This window comes from Pogona vitticeps, chromosome 2, assembly GCF_051106095.1.
Source record: "Pogona vitticeps strain Pit_001003342236 chromosome 2, PviZW2.1, whole genome shotgun sequence".
NCBI classification, from domain to species: Eukaryota; Metazoa; Chordata; class Lepidosauria; order Squamata; family Agamidae; genus Pogona; species Pogona vitticeps.
In genome coordinates this window covers 75,185,133-75,210,522 of record NC_135784.1, presented here as the reverse complement: position 1 = coordinate 75,210,522, position 25,390 = coordinate 75,185,133, and the positions used below count along the sequence as shown (strand labels likewise).

Below are 25,390 nucleotides of genomic sequence, written 5' to 3'. Positions count from 1 at the left end.
TTGTATTTACTAAACATTAGTTTAATTTAGGTTTGTGATAAATTCAAATCTCTTGGGAGCATTTTAAAGCTCAGCATTAATCACAGAGCAAAAACAGGAATAGGTTTGATGTTTTTGTGTGTACACAACAAATATCAGGGCCTAAATTCAGTTGTTAGTACCAATTTGACTGGACCTACTGAATCAGTGAAAACTTTTAAGTCAAGACATATGTAAACTTCCTTGGTTCAGAGAATCTGTTTTTGTCAGACTACCAATTGGATTGGGCCCTAATACCAACAGAAGATTTAGCAGAAGCTCTAGTTAAAAGGAGACGTAAAAATTGATATTAGCTGTGTATATTCTGTATTTTTTTATATTAGGTTAAAGTGTATTTTTCAGCTATAGTCCTGTTGGTAATCTAAACTAGAGTAGTCCTGTTGAATCAATGTGAGTTATATAAATGTTAACACTCCATTCAATAAGTGATTCAATAGGCCTGCTCTAGTAGGGACTAGCAATAGAACTAAGGTGCAAGTATCTTACGTAAAATATATTTAGTGTATTTAAATATCTATTTGTTTATTTCTACAGCCCAAATGTGGGTTTCTCCCTTTCTCCAGCCATATTTCACAAGAAATAAAACACAAAGTGTGTCGTTACTGCATGCATCAACATCTAAAGGTAATGTGCTGTCAATAGGATGTTAGGTCTTTCTTCTGTTAATGGAGTTCCATGGTAGAATTAACATTCTGTCTTTGGTATAATCTGTTAAAGAATTAATTAGGACTAAGTCCCAACTAGATTTGATCTATCGAATGCCTGGGATTTGTTAAATCAATATATAACTGGCTTGGTTTATTCATCTCTTTACAGAAAATGCCATCTTAATTGAGGATTGTTATTATTATTATTATTTTATAATTTGTGTTTGATTAACCATTGTAAGACAAAACATATGGTAACCAATTTCAGAAACCTACTGGCTGTGTAAGCATGTAATGTTAAGCTATGATTTACTGTTGGATGTGTGTGTCTTTGTAAGCCAAGAGAAATCTTGGACTTGCAAGCTGTCAAGGAGGAAGGATAAATTGTAATTCAGTTTCACTTTCCAAGGTTACCCTCTTAATTTTCTGTAATTCCCAATTCTAACAGCTATGAATTAGGGTTTAAAACAAAGTAGACAGTTGCCATGGATGGCGTGCGAGCTGGCTACCTAACTGTGGAGCCAGAAACTGTGAGTTTTTGATTTACCCACTGTGCATCCTGGGAGAAGAGCTGGCCTTGTGTCACCTTGGTCAAGCTGTGTGGCCCCAGAGCAACCTCAGAAGGAACAGACTGTAAACCACAAAACCAAAGAAAGAGCCATTTTAAGTTGGAATCAACTTTATGGCATGTAATTATTATTCTGTTAATCAATTATTGAACAAGCAACAGCAAGCCCTATGTTATTCAGTTGTCCTGTTTAATAAACTAGAGAAGGAGAAATGGAGACGAGGCAGTAGAAACAAGAGATTCATATGGCATCTTAAAGATGAGTACATTTAAATTGGGGTAGCTTTTCATAGATTTCAACTCACTCCAGTTTAGTCTCCATTTGGTAGATATTTGTATGTATGCTGGGGTTAGTAAAGAAAAGTAGAGAAAGGGAAATAGATGATGCTAGCATGACTATGACCTCAATAATGGTTGTCATTGGGAAGAACATGAAACCTGGTTGATTGGCTTGTAATAATAATATGGAATTTTACATAACTGTTGAGCAAGTTTGCTCATCATCTGACTTGAATAGATTAATACCTTATTCAGAAATCACATGATTTAGTCAAAAATCTGTGCTGGATATAAGTCAATGGATAACTAGGACTTATCCTTGAATTAATACATGTTGTATGTTAACAGGTAGCAAAAGGAAAATGGAAACAATTAAGTAAATATTGTCCTCTAGATCTCTTCTCAGGGTAAGAAAGTCTTATGCTCCCTACAATGTATGTATGTATGTATGTATGTATGTACGTACGTACGTACGTACGTACGTACGTACGTACGTACGTACGTACGTACGTACGTACAGTGGTGCCTCGCTTAGCGACGTTAATCCGTGCAGCAAAAATCGCTGCTAAGCGATTTCGTCGCTAAGCGATTTTAAAAAGCTCATAGAAACGCATTGAAACCCCTTCAGTGCATTCCTATGGGCTCCAAAACTCACCTTAAGCGAAAAACCTCCATTGCGGTGGCCATTTTCAGTGCTTCTAAAGCAAGGCAAAACAGCGGGCGGCCATTTTTGAACCGCCAATCAGCTGTGCGAAAATGGGGGCTTTCCGATGATCGCTTCCCTGCGATCATCGCAAAGCGAATTTTCCCCATAGGGGCCATCGCAAAGCAATCGCTTTTGCAATCACAAAAACAGCATCGCAAAGCTATTTCTTCGCTATGCGGAGCAATTGCTATGCGAGGCACCACTGTATGTATGTATGTATGTATGTATGTATGTATGTATGTATGTATGTATGTATGTATGTATGTATGTATGTATGTATGTATGTATGTATGTATGTATGTATGTATGTATGTATGTATGTGTTACATAACAGCACTGATGTTACCTGTCTGTCATGGGTTTGGAGGGAAAGTTCCATCCTATGGGGAGTGGAAGGCGGGACATCAGGAGGAGGGGCTGTACTGTATAAATATGTGATGCCTGTGTGGTGAAGAGTAGATGCTGAGACAGACTGTGAGACACTGGGTTGGGACGAAGCAGCAGCTGGGGAAGAAGAAGCTGTTGTGGGAGTCTGGGTGTCTGACAGGGTACTACTGTGTGTCAGAGTACCAACCTGATAGGTTCAGGTGTCTGTTGGTTAGCCAGAACTGATGGGTTCAGGGTCTGTGCTTTAAGTTAAAGGTTCTAGGTGAACCAAACTGTATGCTGGTGTGTGTGAAAATAAGCCACGTTACTTTATTTTATTCACCTGATTGCTTATTTTTCCCTGTGTGTATTTAAAATAAACTTTATTCTTTTTGTTGTTTAAAAATCCATCCCTGGTCTGTGTGACTTATTATAGGGAATGGTTGGTGGCAGCTTAGTAACTGTGTGATAGATCCCAGTAGGTCTGGGTTTGTCACATTGATTGGTGTCCAGCGTGTGGGATACGACTGGTCCAGTTGTCCAGTGGTCCAGCAAAGCCTTGGCAAGTGTGCCCAGAGCAAGGGGGGTCTAGTCAGGGACAGTCTGAGGCGCGTAGGTAATCTTCTAGGTGTACCTCACGGGGAGGTGCACTAGTAGAAGAACGTGCCAACTGGGGAGACTTAGATTAAGGTGCTCTGAGGCAGCCTGATTTTGGCGGGAAAACGCTGAGGCAAAACTGCGTAGCAACAGTGAGCTAGCTTGCCAGCTGAGAGGCCCAGCAGAGGGGGGTAGGCTCTGACTCGATACTGTTGCAAATTTAGTGCTGAAGAACAGCAGCAATCTCTAGGAGAGCTGGTTCTGAGGCAAGAAGGAAAAAAGTGGTCGTTTTATTTTGAGGCTTGACTTTTTAAAGCCGCCTGTTCTGAGGGGGGATTATGCCCTTGACTCGAAGCAAGATAGCAGACATGAGTGAAGTGAAAGACCCCCAGATTGACCAAGGTTCTGAGGATGAATTTGGCTCAGTGCAAGGTGACAGCACAGGAGAGCAAGACCCAGAACTCAGAAAAATACTCATAGCCCAACAGCATGAACTGAGGGTGAGGGAAATGGAGGAAAGGGAAAGAGAGAAACAGCGGCAATTTGAATTAGAGAGAGAGAGAGAAAGAATGGAAATGGAGAGGGAGAGAGAGAGAATTGCTCTGGAAAAAGAAAGAATGGCGTTTGAATTAAGAAAACTGGAAATGATGAACCAGAACAATAATAATAATAGGGATTCTGAGGGAGGCCAACTGTCTAAGGCTGACCTGAAGAAATTCCCTGTGTACCACAAGGGAGATTGTCCTGAGGTGTTCTTTTCCTTAGTGGAAAGAGCGTTTGTGGACTTCTCAGTGAGGGAAACTGAGAAGATGACCATCATGCGTTCTTTAATCAGTGGTAGCCTGGCTGAGGTTTATGCCGAGATGCCTGAGGAACGGATGAAAGATTTTGCAGAGTTTAAAAAACTGGTGTTCGCAAGACATGGGATAAATGCAGAGCAGCTGAGACAAAGGTTCAGGTCCCTCACCAAGAAGCCAGAACAGACTTTTACCCAAGTGGGGGCCCAATTGGTGAGGCTGCTTGAGAAATGGCTGTCGCAGGAGGGAACAGAGACCTATGAACAGCTTAAAGACTTGATAGCCCTGGAACAGTTCTATTCAGTCCTGCATGGGGAATTGAAATTCCAGGTGAGGGAAAGGAAACCGAAATCTGTGGCAGCAGCCGCAGAAATCGCGGATTTTATCTCCCAAATAAGAAAGCCCTTGGGTGAGGGGAAATCTGTAGGTAAACCCAAAGAAACCTACAGCAAGTACTCTCAGGGACCAGGGAAAAGCCAGCAAGGGGGAGGGGCCCATGGTGAAGGGAAGCCCTCAGGCATGAAACCAAGCCCTCAGAATTTGGAGGGAAAACCGAAACAAGATGAGAGAGAATCAAAATATACCAGAAAATGCTATTTCTGTCAGGGAAAGGGTCATCTAATCTCAGAGTGTGAGAAATTAAAGCAGCTAAAAGGAATGGTGCCTCAGAATTCTAGTGGGACCAAGCCAAAAGCTGTGTTCTGTGTCCAGAAGGAGCAAAGCTCAGTGTCACTGAGGGAGCCGGTTGCCATGGCTACTCAGTCTGGAACAGCTACCTCTGCTGATCAGGCTGAGGAAAATGGTCCTCTTATGGAGGTAAAGCGCTGCTTGCTGATAAAAACAGATTCTCAGTTGTTTGAGACAGCTGGGGTGGACGTAGGAATACTTGACCGTCAGTATAGGGGGCTGCGGGACACTTGTTCCCAGGTAACCCTGTGCCATCCAGATATCATCCCTAGGGAGTTTATAATCCCAAATGAGAGCATGAAGGTGGCAGGGATTGAGGGGCAGATAATCTCTCTGCCAGTAGCAGAGGTACCTGTCAACTTTCAAGGCTGGAGGGGAGATTGGCGGATAGCGATTTCATCGACTCTGCCAGCAGCCGTGCTCGTGGGAAATGACCTGGCTGAACATGTGAAACGGGGGCTAGTGATTACACGCTCACAAGCCACCACAGGGACAGTTCAGGGGGGTAATGATGAGCCAGAGACGGAGGCAGAGGGGAGTTCAGAAGCTGTGGTGGAAACCTTAACCACAGACAGCAGATTTGGACAGGAGCAGAAGGCAGACGCCACTCTCCAAAAGTGTTTTGAACAGGTGACTGACGCCCAGCTAACACCTGAAACCCCAGTGAGATTTCTGGAGGAAAAGGGGATTTTATATAGAGAAACCCTGAGGAATATCTCAAAAGGGGGAGATGGGATCAGAAGTCAGCTGGTGGTACCTGAAAAGTATCGCCCCATGATTTTAAAAAGGGGTCACTCTGACATGTTTGCTGCACACTTAGGGGTGAAAGGGCCCCTTGATTTGATCAAGCAAGATTGGGAGCAGATCACCCAGGATGACCCACAAGACGTTGTGACATACATAGACACCTTGATGAATGACCTAAGGAGAAATCTAGAGCTGGCAGCAGAAAACCTGCAAGCTCAGAAGGTCAAACAGAAAACATGGTATGACCACAAAGCTAGAGAGAGGCACTTTGACCCAGGGGAGGAAGTGCTTTGGCTTAGGCCCTGCAGAGAGAATAAACTGCAGCTCAAATGGGCAGGACCATATAGGGTCATTTCCAAGATGTCAGACCTGAACTACCTAATAGAGCAGGAGGAGAACCAAGCAAGGAGGGTGGTTCATGTGAATGCCCTAAAACCCTACTACCGAGGGGAACAGAGGGTTTTATTCGCGATAAAGGCAGCGGAGAGTGAGGAAGCTGAATTACCCTTCTGGGAGGGTAGAGGGGAAGTAAAATACAACCCAGAGGAGGTAAAGATCAGTCCTGCACTCACCCAAGACCAGCAGCAAGAACTAAAAACGCTGCTTAATAAATATCAACAGGTGTTTTCCAACAAGCCGGGGATAGTGAAGGGAGTGATGCATCGGATCCACACAGGGGATGCACCCCCGCAGGCAGTATCCCCATACCGAGTAACGGGACCCTATAGGGACAAGGTGCGGAAGGAGCTGGACGAGATGCTGAGGGAGAACATAATCGTCCCCTCTTCTAGTCCTTGGTCCTCTCCGATAGTCCTTGTGGACAAGCCTGATGGGAGCATTAGGTTTTGTGTTGACTACAGGAAATTAAACCGTGTAACCACTCCTGATGCCTACCCAATGCCCAGGCTAGACAACCTGATTGAAACCATAGGGGGTTGTCGGTTCATCTCATCATTGGACCTGGTAAAGGGATATTGGCAATTAAGAATTGATCCCAGGGATCAAGAAAAGACTGCCTTTTGCAGCCCTTTTGGTCTCTATGAGTTTCGAGTCCTGAGCTTTGGTCTCAGAAATGCACCAGCCACATTCCAAAGGCTGATGGACCAGACCTTAGCAGGGCTCAGTGACTTTACAGTGGCCTACATTGACGACATAGGGATCTTCAGTAATACCTGGGAAGATCACCTGATACACCTGGAGGTAGTGCTGCAGAGGTTAAGTGCAGCAGGGCTAACAGTAAAGGCCAGCAAGTGTCAGCTGGGTAGCCCAGAAATAAAATACTTGGGTCACATGGTAGGGGGAGGAATGATAAAACCCCTGGAGGCCAAAATAGAAGCTGTTCGTGATTGGCCTAGACCCAACACCAAGAAAAAGGTCAAATCATTTCTTGGGTTGGTGGGCTACTACAGAAAGTTCATCCCGAGGTTTAGCGAGATTGCGGCTCCGCTGACCGATCTGACGAGGAAGAAGGCTGATGACCGCATCCCGTGGACCAGCGACTGTGAGGCGGCGTTCCAGAGGTTGAAGGAGGCGTTAATCAACTATCCTGTCCTGCGTGCTCCAGACTTCGACCGGGAGTTCATCATCTACACCGATGCGTCTAACAGCGGGGTAGGAGCAGTTCTGTGCCAAGAGGATGAGAATGGTGACCAGCATCCAGTGTCCTACCTGAGTAGGAAACTTCAAAAAGGTGAGAGACATTTGGCAACCGTGGAGAAGGAGTGTTTGGCCATAGTCTACGCGATCCAGAAGGCCAAGCCTTACATCTGGGGAAGACATTTTGTTCTGTGTACTGACCATTCACCATTGCAATGGTTAAAGACAATGAAAACCCACAATAGCAAACTTATGAGGTGGGCTTTGAACTTACAGGACTATGACTTTGAAGTGAAGGTGGTCAGAGGGTCAGTGAACTGTGTTGCTGACGCCTTATCAAGAAGACCTGAAGAATGAAGACGGCGAAAGAACATGGACTATGTGTATATAATGAAAACAAAAAGTTAAAATGTACCTGGTTTTAAATTGGTTTGTATTAATAAAGGTAAATTGATGTAATGTATATGGTAAATGTTTAAATGCCTATTTGAAATGTTTAACTTAGAATGTAAGTAAGTATAATATGGTAGGTATAATTGGTGTTGTGTGTTTTATACAGGTTGTTTTTTTGGGAAAAAGCACCTTAGCTTTCCCCCTACAAAACAACTTTTAAAGAGGGGAGGTGTTACATAACAGCACTGATGTTACCTGTCTGTCATGGGTTTGGAGGGAAAGTTCCATCCTATGGGGAGTGGAAGGCGGGACATCAGGAGGAGGGGCTGTACTGTATAAATATGTGATGCCTGTGTGGTGAAGAGTAGATGCTGAGACAGACTGTGAGACACTGGGTTGGGACGAAGCAGCAGCTGGGGAAGAAGAAGCTGTTGTGGGAGTCTGGGTGTCTGACAGGGTACTACTGTGTGTCAGAGTACCAACCTGATAGGTTCAGGTGTCTGTTGGTTAGCCAGAACTGATGGGTTCAGGGTCTGTGCTTTAAGTTAAAGGTTCTAGGTGAACCAAACTGTATGCTGGTGTGTGTGAAAATAAGCCACGTTACTTTATTTTATTCACCTGATTGCTTATTTTTCCCTGTGTGTATTTAAAATAAACTTTATTCTTTTTGTTGTTTAAAAATCCATCCCTGGTCTGTGTGACTTATTATAGGGAATGGTTGGTGGCAGCTTAGTAACTGTGTGATAGATCCCAGTAGGTCTGGGTTTGTCACAGTATGTATGTATGTATGTATGTTCAGCTAGTGTTATTAATTATTACTATGGTTGAAAGTTTGTGTAGTAGTAGATGATATAGATCTGTGGTACACACAAGGGCAGTGTTAATTGCTTGAAAGTTTTCCATTTGGTAGTTAGCACAGAGCTGTGTGGTGTGGATGAGACAGTATAGCAGGGGATGACTAATGTAACAACTAAAAGATTAGTGAAGGAAGGCGAGGTAGTTTCAGAAAACCTTTCCTGAGGAATGTACTTTGACGATGATTTTTAGGGGCACAGACATAGAGATAGGTAGCAGAAATGACCAAGACTAGTCACATATTGCAGATCGAAGAGAAACCTATTTTAATGTTTACCTCATCATTTTTCTCCATTGTGGTTTTCCCTTTTAGAAATAAACAACGAATGCACTTTGCCTTGAAAAGTCTGTTACAGGAGGCACAGAATAACTTAAAAATATTTAAGGTAAGAGACAATGAAAATATTAGGTTTCTGTTTCCCATCCCTGCCTGCCCCATCACTTTACATTCTTCTACTACTGTGCTTAGCTAAGCAGCTCAAAGGTGACCAGCTTCTAATTTCACAAGCAGTTCAAAATGGCATATTTTGCTGGGCACATATTGGATGCATAGTGATGCTGCTGAAAAAGGAGCTCTTCATTTTCTTCTCTGAAGACAGATCAGGGTTAATTATCTTGGCATTCCAAGGGGAGAGAGGGACTAAACTGGCTGAGAAAAAAATACTTTGAAAGCACATCTGTAGGTCAATATATTTGAATAGACACATGAAAAACTAATTATGGCTCTGATTGGAAAGATATTGAGTTGATATGGAAGTCATGCCGAACTATATCATAACCTCATAAAAACAATAGATGGAGGCAATGGAACATGTGACAAGAATAATATAGGTAATCTTATTGGTAAAAAATAGTGATGTAATCTTACATGAATGACAAAACTCTTATAAATACTCTACTTGTAATGACTTAATATGAAATCTAAAAATAATGCATATAATCAGGTTATTGTAGTGATTGCTGGATAATTTCTGTTTTCAGCACTCCATCAAATACAGCTTTAAGCATGGAATACATTGATTTTCTTAAAAGATAGGGAAATACCCTCTGGCTTCTTGCATACTTTCCATAACCCTCACTTCCTTGCAGAAGAATGGAATCATAGAATAAATTGAGATTGAAGGCCATCAAGTCCAACTCCCTCTTTGAATAATGCCAACAAAGCTATTACAGCAGTATAAAAAGTTGCCAAAACAACTTAAAACACCTAGAATAAATTATCACGAATAACTTAAACCTTTTTTTTATCGCAGACATAGAGTGGCATACATAAATTCTGCCTCCCTTTGCTGAATGACTTCATTTTTAATTATGATTTTTTTCTGGTAAATTCTTGATGTGTTTAGTGATACACATATACGTTTAATATTATAACATTAAATGTTTTGGATAAACTTGTAATGTTATAATAATAAACATATATATGTATCACTAAACACATTAAGAATTTACAAAAAAAGCATAATTTTGGATAAACTTTTAACTTTAATCAACATTTGTTGTACAGATTTCTCACATTATTCTAAAGACATACACAGCCAATGGGCTTAAATACTCCTAAACAAACTAATTCAGTGGTATTAATGACAGCCTTTCCATTTAATTAAGAAGTTAATTATTTCAAATTCAGTGCTTGGGGAAAAAACCCCTTATGTATCTGTATCTTTTCTGTAAAAATGTTGAGTTTCTCCAATATTGAAATTGTAATTGTAATTTTATGATTTTATATATTTTTATACTGTTCTGTTTTATTTTGTAAGCCGCCCCGAGTAGACATGGTCTAGAGGGGCGGGGTAAAAATCAAATAAATCAAATCAAATAAAATAAATAAATAAATATGATTTAAAATTAGTATCAGCCCACTGAATTGTGGATTAAGCTCTTACGCACGTCTAGGATCCAGGAACTGTGATTTAGAAGGGGCAAAATAGGGGCTTGGCTGTCTGATCCTGAACCAGGGCTTTGAAATGTTGTGTGGTATGGCTAGAAGAGAAAGGGACAAAGAGGAAGTGATCAGTGGAACATGGTTGAAATACCTGCAACACTATCTGTTGCTATCCTTTTTCTTGCCATTTCCTTCTGCCGCTTTTTCTTTTTTTCACTTCCCAGGTTCTCAGATTTGGATGTCAGTGCAGTGTTGCATCAATGTAGAGTAAATTAAGCTGAGAGTACTATGGCTGAGATTCCACAATGAGTTTGACAGCTGAGCATGGCTTGATCCTGAGTTTTTCATGTTAAGCTTCTACTTTCAAACCTGTACACTGCAAGACACATGAATGCAATGTCTGCAAATGAAATTATAAGAAGAAATACAGGTTGTAGAATATTAGTAGTGTAACATTTCCCTTCTTATTACAGAATGGTGAACTAATTTATGGTTGCAAAGATAATGATGACACTTTCTCGGATTTGAGTGAACTTGCTCATCATCTGAAGCCTTTCTTCTTCCCATCAAATGGCCTGGTCAGTGGGCCCCACTGCACAAGGACAGTTCTAAAAGAATTGATTCATGTGATAACAACAGTTTTACTAAGTACCACAGAAGCTTGTAAAGCAGGTGATATGAAGACAGTTCCCTCCTCACAAGGAAGGAGTTACTGTGAAGCAAGTGCTTTTAGTAAAGAGCTAGTAAAAAATGGTAAGATTTTTCAGACTTTCGTTGTTCAGCATAGAAGTCAAAGATTACAGGATATACTGTATATTGTTGTTCATCAGTATGATTGAGCTGCAAATGATCTGTGTCATCTACTCTACATTTTCTAGCCATGCACTGTGTACATATTTATTTATTTATTTATTTATTTATTTATTTATTTATTTATTTATTTATTTATTTATTTATCTATCTATTTATTTATTTATTTGATTTATACCCCGCCCATCTGGCCTAAAAGACCACTCTAGGCGGCTATATTTTTACTGTTCTTTTTGCTACATCTGGCCTTAATGCTTGATGGCAAAATAGTAATCTATGTATTTGCATAGTTTGTCTCTTAGTGATTCTATACCATAGAGGTCTGAAAACTTTAGAATGTAATGGTAAAACTACTCTGACAACAATCTCTGCTGTGAGTTTCTGGTTGCCTTTAACAGTTAAAATGCCACTTTTTCCTTTATCGTTCTATTTCTACTTTTACGATTGCCCACAGACTTTGTCTGGGCGTGTTGCTTTACATGCCTGAGCCCTGGGCTTGCATGTTTCACACTTCCCTCTCCTTTGGTGTTGCTACATTTCAGTTAACAGCAGTTTAGTGCTAGGTCTTGGCCCTAAATTGCGCTAAATCTTCACCAAAGTTCGTTGAAACAAGCCTACTTCGTAAATCATAGTTGAAGTCAGTCTGTTTCAGTAAGCCATGGTTGTTTGTTCTATTAGGATATAAAGCTCAAGAGCACTTTAAAATGGCAGTGGAAGCATGTATGAACTCAAGGATAAGGCATCACAGTGGATGGTATTAGGCTAAATGTGAGAAACAATTGTTGTGCACAGACAACTCTGGCTATGATTAAGAATCCTAACACAGCCATAGTTCCTGATTAGAGATGGCCACAAACCAGAAGGATGGTGGCTCGTGGCTACCTATGAACTGCAGACTTTCTGAACTTGAAAAAAAGAGAACTGGTTCATTTTGTAAAATAGTCTGTGCCTGGAGAGAAAGCCCCCATCCCCTCTGCCTGCTCCCACTTGGTCCTGCTGCCAGCTCTTCCATCGTCATTCCAGCTGCGACCAGAAGCAAATGTGCAGCCCCAATCCAGTGCTGTACGACTGCACAGCTTACAGGGAATGTTGTTCCTAGTTGATCTCCCTGATCAACTAGGACCCAGGTACATGCACAGAGATAGCAAGCCCGGCTCATGGAAGCCGGATCAGTGTCTCTCCGCATGTCCGTGCCTGTCAGCTGATAGATGGGCTTGTGGGCAGAGATAGCAGGCCTAGCTCCTGGAAGAGAATTTATATTTAGCTGAATGAATGGTTGGGACAAGGCTAGAACATGTCCATTTGATTTAATGAATATTGTGTAGAGTGGAAATTGAGTACATGCTTCTTAGCTCACATATATTTTTATCAGGGGCTTGGCATATGTTTTATAATCTTTGAGAAGGTTAAAGTATATATGCTAGTGAAGAAAATGGACAGTCCATGTGATCAGCTATGGAAAACTTGATGTCTTAGATTCTTTAGGCCCAAGATGTTGCTTCCAGAGCTACATTCCATGATATACTGCATTATTAACACATATGTTAAGGAAGTCTCAGCTTTATAAACTAAAACATAGCATTGCATAGATGTACAGATGTATTTTACTGGAAAGCTATTAAATTGAAAGCATTTTTCCTACTACTTTGTCTCCTGAATGACATGGGACAGAGTGGAAGAATCAGATATGCTAAAATATATATTAAAAGACTTGTTTAGATTAGGATAATTTCTATAGATCTTTGTCTACTATGGAGAGCAGTAAAAGGACTGATGTTACTCTTTGTCCCATTGGATTCTGTTTTCAAACTAGTGCTGAATTACAGTGGTGTTTTATTTCTTTTTCTGAATCTTTTTGGGATGCATAGTTTGGGGGCGGGGAATAAAAACCTTCCCTGTGTTTAATTCTTCCCTGGTCTAATGTTCTCTCCACTAATTTTAATGACAGTTGTTGCACATGTTTTGGAACAGCAGTTTTGAAAATGTATCTTTTTCCCCAGGTAAAAATAAAATGGAGAGTGGCTTACCAAAGGGATGTGTCCTCTACAAAACGCTTCAAGTTCAGATGCTGGATATGCTAGATATTGAGGGTGTTTATCCTTTACACAACAGAGTAGAACAATACTTGGAAGAGTTTCCCAAGGAGCGGTAAAGTCTTTTGTTTCTTGTTTTAAACTCAGTGTGACAGAAAGGACAGGATTACAATGAGGTTTTGATGAGAAACAGTTTATTTAGGTTAGGGTAATCATATGCACGGAGCAACTTTGTTACGCCCTTAAAACCTTTTTTCTAAGAAGAAACCACTTCTGTTTTCTAACAAGGGACCATTTCAACTATCTTTCATCAGAAATGTGGCAGGTGCATTAAGGCAGACAATACTGATGTTGTGTTTTGCTCCTTACAGGCCTGAGGCCTGCATGGACTGTGTGTTTCTATTCTTCAGCAACATTTATTCCAATTAAATATCCTTGAAGGGCTATTAACATATCTACCAAGCAATAGCTTTTTGTTGGTACAGTGGTGCCCCACATAACAAGCGATTCGTTTAACGATGAATCCGCATAGCGATGTGTTTTTTGCGATCGCAAAAGCGATCGCATTGTGATGTTTCTAATGGTAAAACATCACTTTGCGATGATCAGTAAGCTTTTCGCTTACCGATTTTTGCATAGCGATGTTTTTTTTAACAGCTGATCGGCGGTTCCAAAATGGCTGCCCGCTGTGTTTTCGCACCCTTTCCTCACTTACCGGGCAGCGAAAATGGTAGCCGCATGGAGGATTTCCGCACAACGGTGAGTTTTTTGCCCATAGGAACGCATTAAACATGTTTTTATGCGTTCCTATGGGCTTTTTTGCCCGGCATAGCGACGAATCCACATAGCGACGATTTTTTCGGAATGGATTATCGTCGCTATGTGGGGCACCACTGTATATCCATTTATTACATTTTCTTTAAAAATAGGAAGCTTGCTTTGTGATGCAATTCTCTCATCTTACAGATGAAGAAACAAGTGTCAGGTCAGGGAGTCTGATGCCTGAATTTTCCCCTACATAAATTTATAAGCCTCCAAGGAAAGATAGGAAATAAATGTTAGTCAGAGCTGGCAGTTTCCCAAAATGGTTAAGTCCAGTATGACCCAGAGGAATATTTTGCACTGTGTACAATTGACTCCCTCCTTATGAACAATCTGTTTCTTTGCCCCATGCAAGACAGATATAATTGTGTGGTTTCATATACTGAATTATCTGTTGATAATCCGAATAACTTTATTATAAAAATGTAATACTGAACAATGTTTTAGGAATAGAACTATGAAAACATAATGAACTAAATGGAAAATACAAGTAACTACCCTAACAAAACTTTAAGGTACTCTAATAAAAATTAATATAGTGGAATAAGACTGTAAAATATTTAAAAGGCACACTTTCTAAGGTATAAAAAAATTAACTCACAATTAAGTAATATCTGTGCAAGTATCTTAACAGACTATATAATTATAAGGCTAAAGCATAAGCAATTATAAAATCACATCAGCTTGTAGTAAAAGATCTTACTCCAGTAGAATTTTCTCCCTTCTAATGGTGCTCTCTTGGCATGCTTTGTTCCTTGCCCTAGGCTATATTTTCTTGCCATTATTTATACCCTTATCTCTCCTTCATCAACTATCAACAATCCTTTCTTCGGGCCTGGAGGTCGAGGGGCATGGTACATCGAAATTTTATAACAGGAATGTCTACTTTCCCTGCAGCTTCTATAACTACAGGGGCTTGTAATACAGAATCTGGCAGTCTGCCCTTATGATAACAAACATTATTGTTATGATTTAAAATGTGCAAAGCTTGGAGCAATAAAGGCCTGTAGCATAAAGGATCTGGTACACCAAAGTCTTGTAAAACCAGAGTACTGTATTATAGGACTTACAAACACAACCTCCGGTCATATTAACACATAAATATGTTCTACTTAATTCAATATATTTTCAGTTCTCTCTTTTGCTTACACTTTGCTATCATTTGTAAAATACGTTCAACTGTTAGGAATGCCACTTGGGGTTTCCACAGTAATGGTAGTATACAGCAGTGCTTTTGAGGACATCAGTGAATATATATTTCTTAGAGGAAATCCTTGGGTAGCCAAAATGGCATCACCATCCATACGCAAACAGAAGCCCAGTGAGAGCAGAGTGTGCTCAGCAGTAGGGATGTTCCATTCCTTGCTGTTGTTGCTTCTTCACTCCAAATCCCAGAATTTTCCAAAAATTCTCAGGTGAGCATTCTGGGAGTTCCAGCATCCAAATAAACACCTGACGACACCGTCATTTCATACACCTGGAGAAGGGCTGAGGCCTCCTTCTATGTGTTCTTCCAAGAGTTATTTCCTGCTACAGTGCTTCCTGGGACTGATAGTCTTGCGTTCAATGAAGGGTGCCTCCTAAAGATCCCCCTCCAGGAAGCACTGCAGCAGGAAATAAGGCCTAAAAGGTATAGAAGGAGGCATCAGCCTTTCTCCAGGTGAGTGAAAAGAAGGTGTCTGCAGGTATCTGTTTGTGGGCCTGAGAATTCTTAGAGACTTCTGGGAGCTGGAGTCTGAACAAGCACATCCCTTCTCAGGGCACAGAATGGCTGATCAGGGAGGGAAGGAGAAAGGAATTGTGATGGGAAATAATAAAATACAGTATTCTGGTAGTGTCATGGTTGACCGGCTGGAACTGTAAACAGTGGCAAGGCCTCTTGTTCCAAATATCAAAGGGTAGAGTTTATTTTGGGTATGTCTTTTGTAATTCTATGCTTTTGGTTGCTAATTGTAATTTCAGAGTATGGCCAGTAGAGGGTATAGTAATCTCATTTGTAAAATGAAATGTTGGTTGTAGGAATCAGATGTTAAAGACCCGATAAAGTGGAAATCTGGGAGAACTGCTGATACAGAAGTGCAGTATGTTGTTGCATTATGAGATGCTTGATTTTATTTGAACAGTTGTCTAAATAAATTTAATTTTTTCTTAGGAATATGTTACAGATAGATGGGCCATAACAGCACTGATGTTACCTGTCTGTCATGGGTTTGGAGGGAAAGTTCCATCCTATGGGGAGTGGAAGGCGGGACATCAGGAGGAGGGGCTGTACTGTATAAATATGTGATGCCTGTGTGGTGAAGGGAGATGCTGAGACAGACTGTGAGACACTGGGTTGGGACGAAGCAGCAGCTGGGGAAGAAGAAGCTGTTGTGGGAGTCTGGGTGTCTGACAGGGTACTACTGTGTGTCAGAGTACCAGCCTGAAAGGTTCAGGGGCCTGTGGGTTAGCCAGAACTGATGGGTTCAGGGTCTGTGCTTTAAGTTAAAGGTTCTAGGTGAACCAAACTGTATGCTTGTGTGTGTGAGAATAAGCCACGTTACTTTATTTTATTCACCTGATTGTTTTATTTACCCTGTTTGTATTTAAAATAAACCTTATTCTTTTTATTGTTTAAAAATCCATCCCTGGTCTGTGTGACTTCTTAAAGGGAATGGTTGGTGGCAGCTTAGTGTAACTGTGTGATAGATCCCAGTAGGTCTGGGTTTGTCACATTGATTGGTGTCCAGCGTGTGGGATACGACTGGTCCAGTTGTCCAGTGGTCCAGCAAAGCCTTGGCAGGTGTGCCCAGAGCAAGGGGGGTCCAGTCAGGGACAGTCTGAGGCGCGTAGGTAATCTTCTAGGTGTACCTCACGGGGAGGTGCGCTAGTAGAAGAACGTGCCAACTGGGGAGACTTAGATTAAGGTGCTCTGAGGCAGCCTGATTTTGGCGGGAAAACGCTGAGGCAAAACTGCGTAGCAACAGCGAGCTAGCTTGCCAGCTGAGAGGCCCAGCAGAGGGGGGTAGGCTCTGACTCGATACTGTTGCAAGTTTAGTGCTGAAGAACAGCAGCAATCTCTAGGGAGAGCTGGTTCTGAGGCAAAAAGGAAAAAAGTGGTCGTTTTATTCTGAGGCTTGACTTTTTAAAGCAGCCTGTTCTGAGGGGGGGGGTATGCCCTTGACTCGAAGCCAAGTAGCAGACATGAGTGAAGTGAAAGACCCCCAGATTGACCAAGGTTCTGAGGATGAATTTGGCTCAGTGCAAGGTGACAGCACAGGAGAGCAAGACCCAGAACTCAGAAAAATACTCATAGCCCAACAGCATGAACTGAGGGTGAGGGAAATGGAGGAAAGGGAAAGAGAGAAACAGCGGCAATTTGAATTAGAGAGAGAGAGAGAAAGAATGGAAATGGAGAGGGAGAGAGAGAGAATTGCTCTGGAAAAAGAAAGAATGGCGTTTGAATTAAGAAAACTGGAAATGATGAACCAGAACAATAATAATAATAGGGATTCTGAGGGAGGCCAACTGTCTAAGGCTGACCTGAAGAAATTCCCTGTGTACCACAAGGGAGATTGTCCTGAGGTGTTCTTTTCCTTAGTGGAAAGAGCGTTTGTGGACTTCTCAGTGAGGGAAACTGAGAAGATGACCATCATGCGATCTTTAATCAGTGGTAGCCTGGCTGAGGTTTATGCCGAGATGCCTGAGGAACGGATGAAAGATTTCGCAGAGTTTAAAAAACTGGTGTTTGCAAGACATGGGATAAATGCAGAGCAGCTGAGACAAAGATTCAGGTCCCTTACCAAGAAGCCAGAACAGACTTTTACCCAAGTGGGGGCCCAATTGGTGAGGCTGCTTGAGAAATGGCTATCGCAGGAGGGGACAGAGACCTATGAACAGCTTAAAGACTTGATAGCCCTGGAACAGTTCTATTCAGTTCTGCATGGGGAATTGAAATTCCAGGTGAGGGAAAGGAAACCGAAATCTGTGGCAGCAGCCGCAGAAATCGCGGATTTTATCTCCCAAATAAGAAAGCCCTTGGGTGAGGGGAAATCTGTAGGTAAACCCAAAGAAACCTACAGCAAGTACTCTCAGGGACCAGGGAAAAGCCAGCAAGGGGGAGGGGCCCATGGTGAAGGGAAGCCCTCAGGCATGAAACCAAGCCCTCAGAATTTGGAGGGAAAACCGAAACAAGAGGAGAGAGAATCCAAATACACTAGAAAATGCTATTTCTGTCAGGGAAAGGGTCATCTGATCTCAGAGTGTGAGAAATTAAAGCAGCTAAAAGGAATGGTGCCTCAGAATTCTAGTGGGACCAAGCCAAAAGCTGTGTTCTGTGTCCAGAAAGAGCAAAGCTCATTGTCACAGAGGGAGCCTGTTGCCATGACTACTCAGTCTGGAACAGCTACCTCTGCTGATCAGGCTGAGGAAAATGGTCCTCTTGGGGAGGTAAAGCGCTGCTTGCTGGTAAAAACAGATTCTCAGTTGTTTGAGACAGCCGGGGTGGACGTAGGAATACTTGACCGTCAGTATAGGGGCTGCGGGACACTTGTTCCCAGGTAACCCTGTGCCATCCAGATATTATTCCTAGGGAGTTTATAATCCCAAATGAGAGCATGAAGGTGGCAGGGATTGAGGGGCAGATAATCTCTCTGCCAGTAGCAGAGGTACCTGTCAACTTTCAAGGCTGGAGGGGAGATTGGCGGATAGCGATTTCATCGACTCTGCCAGCAGCCGTGCTCGTGGGAAATGACCTGGCTGAACATGTGAAACGGGTGCTAGTGATTACACGCTCACAAGCCACCACAGGGACAGTTCAGGGGGGTAATGATGAGCCAGAGACGGAAGCAGAGGGGAGTTCAGAAGCTGTGGTGGAAACCTTAACCACAGACAGCAGATTTGGACAGGAGCAAAAGGCAGACGCCACTCTCCAAAAGTGTTTTGAACAGGTGACTGACGCCCAGCTAACACCTGAAACCCCAGTGAGATTTCTGGAGAAAAAGGGGATTTTATATAGAGAAACCCTGGGGAATATCTCAAAAGGGGGAGATGGGATCAGAAGTCAGCTGGTGGTACCTGAAAAGTATCGCCCCATGATCTTACAAAGGGGTCACTCTGACATGTCTGCTGCACACTTAGGGGTGAAAGGGCCCCTTGAGTTGATCAAACAAAATTGGGAGCAGATCACCCAGGATGACCCACAAGACGTTGTGACTTACATAGACACCTTGATGAATGACCTAAAGCGAAATCTAGAGCTGGCAGCAGAAAACCTGCAAGCGCAGAAGGTCAAACAGAAAACATGGTATGACCGCAAAGCTAGAGAGAGGCACTTTGACCCAGGGGAGGAAGTGCTTTGGCTTAGGCCCTGCAGAGAGAATAAGCTGCAGCTCAAATGGGCAGGACCATATAGGGTCATTTCCAAGATGTCAGATCTGAACTACCTAATAGAGCAGGAGGAGAACCAAGCAAGGAGGGTGGTTCATGTGAATGCCCTAAAACCCTACTACAGAGGGGAACAGAGGGTTCTATTTGCTATAAAAGCAGCTGAGAGTGAGGAAGCTGAATTACCCTTCTGGGAGGGTAGAGGGGAAGTAAAATACAACCCAGAGGAGGTAAAGATCAGTCCTGCACTCACCCAAGACCAGCAGCAAGAATTAAAAATGCTGCTTAGTAAATATCAACAGGTGTTTTCCAACAAGCCGGGGATAGTGAAGGGAGTGATGCATCGGATCCACACAGGGGATGCACCCCCGCAGGCAGTATCCCCATACCGAGTAACGGGACCCTATAGGGACAAGGTGCGGAAGGAGCTGGACGAGATGCTGAGGGAGAACATAATCGTCCCCTCTTCTAGTCCTTGGTCCTCTCCGATAGTCCTTGTGGACAAGCCTGATGGGAGCATTAGGTTTTGTGTTGATTACAGGAAATTAAACCGTGTAACCACTCCTGATGCCTACCCAATGCCCAGGCTAGACAACCTGATTGAAACCATAGGGGGTTGTCGGTTCATCTCATCATTGGACCTGGTAAAGGGATATTGGCAATTAAGAATTGATCCCAGGGATCAAGAAAAGACTGCCTTTTGCAGCCCTTTTGGTCTCTATGAGTTTCGAGTCCTGAGCTTTGGTCTCAGAAATGCACCAGCCACATTCCAAAGGCTGATGGACCAGACCTTGGCAGGGCTCAGTGACTTTACAGTGGCCTACATTGACGACATAGGGATCTTCAGTAATACCTGGGAAGATCACCTGATACACCTGGAGTTAGTGCTGCAGAGGTTAAGTGCAGCAGGGCTAACAGTAAAGGCCAGCAAGTGTCAGCTGGGTAGCCCAGAAATAAAATACTTGGGTCACATGGTAGGGGGAGGAATGATAAAACCCCTGGAGGCCAAAATAGAAGCTGTTCGTGATTGGCCTAGACCCAACACCAAGAAAAAAGTCAAATCATTTCTTGGGTTGGTGGGCTACTACAGAAAGTTCATCCCGAGGTTTAGCGAGATTGCGGCTCCGCTGACCGATCTGACGAGGAAGAAGGCTGATGACCGCATCCCGTGGACCAGCGACTGTGAGGCGGCGTTCCAGAGGTTGAAGGAGGCGTTAATCAACTATCCTGTCCTGCGTGCTCCAGACTTCGACCGGGAGTTCATCATCTACACCGATGCGTCTAACAGCGGGGTAGGAGCAGTTCTGTGCCAGGAGGATGAGAATGGTGACCAGCATCCAGTGTCCTACCTGAGTAGGAAACTTCAAAAAGGTGAGAGACATTTGGCAACCGTGGAGAAGGAGTGTTTGGCCATAGTCTACGCGATCCAGAAGGCCAAGCCTTACATCTGGGGAAGACATTTTGTTCTGTGTACTGACCATTCACCATTGCAATGGTTAAAGACAATGAAAACCCACAATAGCAAACTTATGAGGTGGGCTTTGAACTTACAGGACTATGACTTTGAAGTGAAGGTGGTCAGAGGGTCAGTGAACTGTGTTGCTGACGCCTTATCAAGAAGACCTGAAGACTGAAGACGGCGAAAGAACATGGACTATATGTATATAATGAAAACAAAAAGTTAAAATGTACCTGGTTTTGAATTTGGTTGGTATTAATAAAGGTAAATTGATGTAATGTATATGGTAAATGTTTAAATGCCTATTTGAAATGTTTAACTTAGAATGTAAGTAAGTATAATATGGTAGGTATAATTGGTGTTGTGTGTTTTATACAGGTTGTTTTTTGGGAAAAAGCACCTTAGCTTTCCCCCTACAAAACAACTTATAAAGAGGGGAGGTGTTACATAACAGCACTGATGTTACCTGTCTGTCATGGGTTTGGAGGGAAAGTTCCATCCTATGGGGAGTGGAAGGCGGGACATCAGGAGGAGGGGCTGTACTGTATAAATATGTGATGCCTGTGTGGTGAAGGGAGATGCTGAGACAGACTGTGAGACACTGGGTTGGGACGAAGCAGCAGCTGGGGAAGAAGAAGCTGTTGTGGGAGTCTGGGTGTCTGACAGGGTACTACTGTGTGTCAGAGTACCAGCCTGAAAGGTTCAGGGGCCTGTGGGTTAGCCAGAACTGATGGGTTCAGGGTCTGTGCTTTAAGTTAAAGGTTCTAGGTGAACCAAACTGTATGCTTGTGTGTGTGAGAATAAGCCACGTTACTTTATTTTATTCACCTGATTGTTTTATTTACCCTGTTTGTATTTAAAATAAACCTTATTCTTTTTATTGTTTAAAAATCCATCCCTGGTCTGTGTGACTTCTTAAAGGGAATGGTTGGTGGCAGCTTAGTGTAACTGTGTGACATATCCCAGTAGGTCTGGGTTTGTCACAATGAGATGCTTGATTTTATTTGAACAGTTGTCTAAATAAATTTAATTTTTTCTTAGGAATATGTTACAGATAGATGGGCCATATGATGAATCGTTTTACGGGAAGCTACTGGATCTGTCATGTGAAGATGATGGGACAGTAGGATATGCATTGAGAAAGGTACCTCCTCTTTAAAAGGTCATATCTTTGCATGTGCCTTTTGAATAGGTACTGCTATTAAGTTCTGAATAATTATGACCTCATTTTATTACTGTTTCCGCTGCAAAGCACTAGCTAACCAGAATCTTAGACATGCCTCTCCCATCATCTGTTGCTTTATCATTTTAACTGTAGATGGCAGGGAATTCAGCTTACTGCCTTTGAATCATATGCTTTACCCCTCGGCTATCATGCTTCCAGGTTTTGAATGTAGATTCAGCTCTGTGTGAAGCAGGGCCTAAAATGGCTTTAGCTGGCAAGGACTTGTGAAAAGCAGTTTCATTTTAATAATACTTGTTTAAAAGGTTAGAGTTTTGCTTTTAATTTATCCATATACAGTGGTGCCCCGCATAGCGAGGTTAATCCGTTCCGGATTAACCTTCGCTATGCGGAATCGTCGCTAAACGGGTAGGGAAAATGTATTGAAATGCATTAAACTTAGTTTAATGCGTTCCAATACCTTTCTTACTTACCCGTTCAGCGATGATTCCAATTGCCGGCAGCCATTTTCGCGCCCTCGCTAAGCGAGGGCACGGCGTGAAAATGGCTGCCGGCAGCCGTTTCCGGGCTTCCGGCGGCCATTTTGGAGCCGCCGAACAGCTGTTTGGCGGCTCCAAAATGGCCGCCGCAATACCCGATCTTCGCAATGCGGGTTTTCCCCATTGCGAAGATCGGGTATGTTTCCGTATAGCGATCCCGAAAAAGGGATCGCTATACGGAAACATCGCTATACGGTGCACTCATTAAGCGAGGCATCACTGTATTAAATTGTTTTTAACTATGATCACTTTAATATAGAGCCACCCAGTGTGGTATAGTGGATAGAGTGGCGGCCTAGGATTCTGGAGACCAGTTTTCATTCTCAATTGGCCATGAGAATTCACTGACAGTGTGGAACTGATAAAACCACTCCTTAAATATCTCATGTACCTTGAAAGCCTTATTAGGTTCGCTATAAATCGATTCTGATTTGATAGCACATAACTAACTTACTTTCATATAGTTGCCTATATCTGTTCAAATTATCTATTTTCCTTCTTGTAAGTAGCCTATAATATTATTTGCCATTTTCCTCTGCATTAGCAGTTATGACATAAGTCTCTGTTTAATAGCTCCTTTTTCTATATTGGAGGTGATTGGGATATGTTCTGTATTACTCCCTTTAAATGTATAAAGGTCTGCCTGTTTGATTTGGTGTGTATGGTTACATAACATGAGCACAATGGATCACCACCTCAATCCTGCTGCTTGTAGTTTTATACAAATACAACAGGAAACTCAATTAAAGAAGTAAAAACTGATACATTCCCAGGAGAAAGTTCTGCTTTAATTTGTTAGTTTGCAATTGAATTGATTAAGAGTATTAGGTGTTAAACACATAAGAACTTTGTGGAAAAGTGATCTTTAAAAAAATAATTTTAAAATAAATCTACCTGTTATAAATGAGTACACTGTAGCAGATTTAGTTTCCTGATTTTTGCTGTTATGTTTTTGAATTCATGAGTCAGTTGAATGCAGGTAGGGCTCAAATTTTTTTATTCCTGTGTGATCTGGTGTAATCTAATGACATGAGTAAAATCTTATATTTACAAGATTAGGTGTGAAAACCTATATACAAACACAGGATTTTGCAAGGAACATAAGCTCTTGCACATTCTTAAGGGCAAACAGGCAGTAAAGGAGGTACTGGAGCAGAGACTACTGAGTGCAAGCAGGAACCCCATTAGAAAGTGGTCCAACACACTGAAGCCTACATATATTGCTGAGATTTCCATGTTTAATGTGTTATGTAAGACATGAGGCCAATGAAGATGTGTGGGGATGGAGCTAACAGTACAGTGGTGCCTTGCATAGCGACGTTAATTGGTGCAGCCAAAATCGCTGCAAAGCGATTTCGTTGCTATGCGATTTTAAAAAGCCCATATGAATGCATTGAAACCCCTTTAATGTGTTCCTATGGGCTTAAAACTGACCTTTAACCGAAGATCCTCTATACGGTGGCCATTTTCGCTGCCCGTTGAGGAATCCGTCCCTAAACACAGTGGGTGGCCATTTTTTTAACTCGGCGGCCATTTTGGAACCGCCAATCAGCTGGGGGAAAATCATCACTTTGCGATAATCGGTAAGCGAAACAGGGTACCGATCATCGCAAAGCGATTTTTCCCCATTTAAAACATCGCAATGCGATCACAAAAGCAATCGCAAAGAGTTCGTCAGTATGTGATTTCGTCGTTAAACGGGGCGCCCGTTAAGCGAGGCACCACTGTATAGTCCTTTCTCTTCAGTTGATTGAGCCACATTAACATGATTGACACACAAAGTCTTTTTCCTGTCAATCCTCTTATGCATGGATACAGCCAGCAGCCATTTCTGAAACATTGCAGTTGCAGAGAAGTTTTTTGAGACTTCCAGAGTGTCTCTGTATGAAAACGCAAGTTTTCATCAGAAGTGGGCAGTAAGGTATGCCAACCAGTCCTTCCCCCGCAAATCCCGTAATTTTCAATTCTGAGAGAACCAGCTGACAGATAGACATCTAATTGTGGCTCACCTGGGAGAAAGTCCTAAGCTGGAAGGCTTCATGGCCCAGCAGCACCCAACTTCTGGTTCAAAAAGGAGGCTTCAAAAAGGAAGCACCGGGGCACCTTCCTTTTTGAACAGGAAGCCAAGCAGAGCTAGCTTAGCCCTTTTTCCTAGGTGAACAACAACAGTTAGGTGTCTGTTGGTGTGTGTCTGTCAGGTGGAACTCCCAGAATGAAGTCTGGGTCTTGTACTTGAAAAACAAATTGGAACAAGCAAATTGAATGGCATGTTCTTAGTCAACAGCTGCAGCCTGCAATTTGTGTGCAACATCAAGGGGTTCAGTGCAACCCCCAGCTTCCCTAGAAATGCCCTGAACTCACTTTTTTTCCTTTTGCTTTAAACTGCACTTTTTGGAATTGTCAGTGTGGTGTTGTTTGCAATGTATACCTATTTCTCTAACACTTAAGGCCTTTAAAAAAAAGTAATATGGGGGAACTTAATTTCTTTTTGCACAGTTTGCATTTTGATTGACAAAATTTGTATGTGTATGGAATGGTCATAGATTGGAATTTGCCAAACCCTGGCTTATACTGGTGGTTTCTCTGCTGTGTTTTTGTTGTATAGGAGCAATTGCATGGCATAAAGAAAATTGGTTTGTTTGTGAACTGCCTCAAGGAGCTTTTTATAACTGTCTGTTAAGATGAGTCTTATATTGCTTTTGTTACAGGTTCAGCAATACAGAGTCGCAATGACAGCAAAGGACTGCTCGATCATGATTGCCCTTTCACCTTGCCAACAGGATGAATGGTACTACTGTAGCCCTTTTAACAAAGAGAATTTCAGATAGAAAATGCAGTATATTTTTCATATGGACTCCTCAGAATGATCATTTAGGTGGCACTTGAGTAGTTCTGTTGAAAAACATTCCAGTCCACTAACATTTCAAATAAGAGTAAATAAAGGTGACACATGAAACACCTTAGCAAAAAGCTTGTTTTCTAAGGTTTCTTGATGGTAAACAAATGTTCTTTATAGGT

At 42.2% G+C, this 25,390-nt stretch overlaps 1 protein-coding gene across 4 annotated transcripts in view; it reads left to right on the top strand.

Moving 5' to 3' along the window:
• IPPK (inositol-pentakisphosphate 2-kinase) overlaps nucleotides 1-25,390 on the top strand; it is a 58,834-nt gene that overhangs the window by 27,466 nt on the left and 5,978 nt on the right. For all 4 annotated transcript variants that reach the window (XM_020806620.3, XM_078385446.1, XM_020806621.3 and 1 more), the window contains 7 exons: nucleotides 574-663; nucleotides 1,882-1,940; nucleotides 8,591-8,663; nucleotides 10,636-10,915; nucleotides 12,973-13,120; nucleotides 21,692-21,794; nucleotides 25,081-25,160. In XM_020806620.3, the coding sequence (XP_020662279.3) occupies nucleotides 574-663; nucleotides 1,882-1,940; nucleotides 8,591-8,663; nucleotides 10,636-10,915; nucleotides 12,973-13,120; nucleotides 21,692-21,794; nucleotides 25,081-25,160 (833 nt within the window). The remainder of the gene's footprint in view (nucleotides 1-573; nucleotides 664-1,881; nucleotides 1,941-8,590; nucleotides 8,664-10,635; nucleotides 10,916-12,972; nucleotides 13,121-21,691; nucleotides 21,795-25,080; nucleotides 25,161-25,390) is intronic.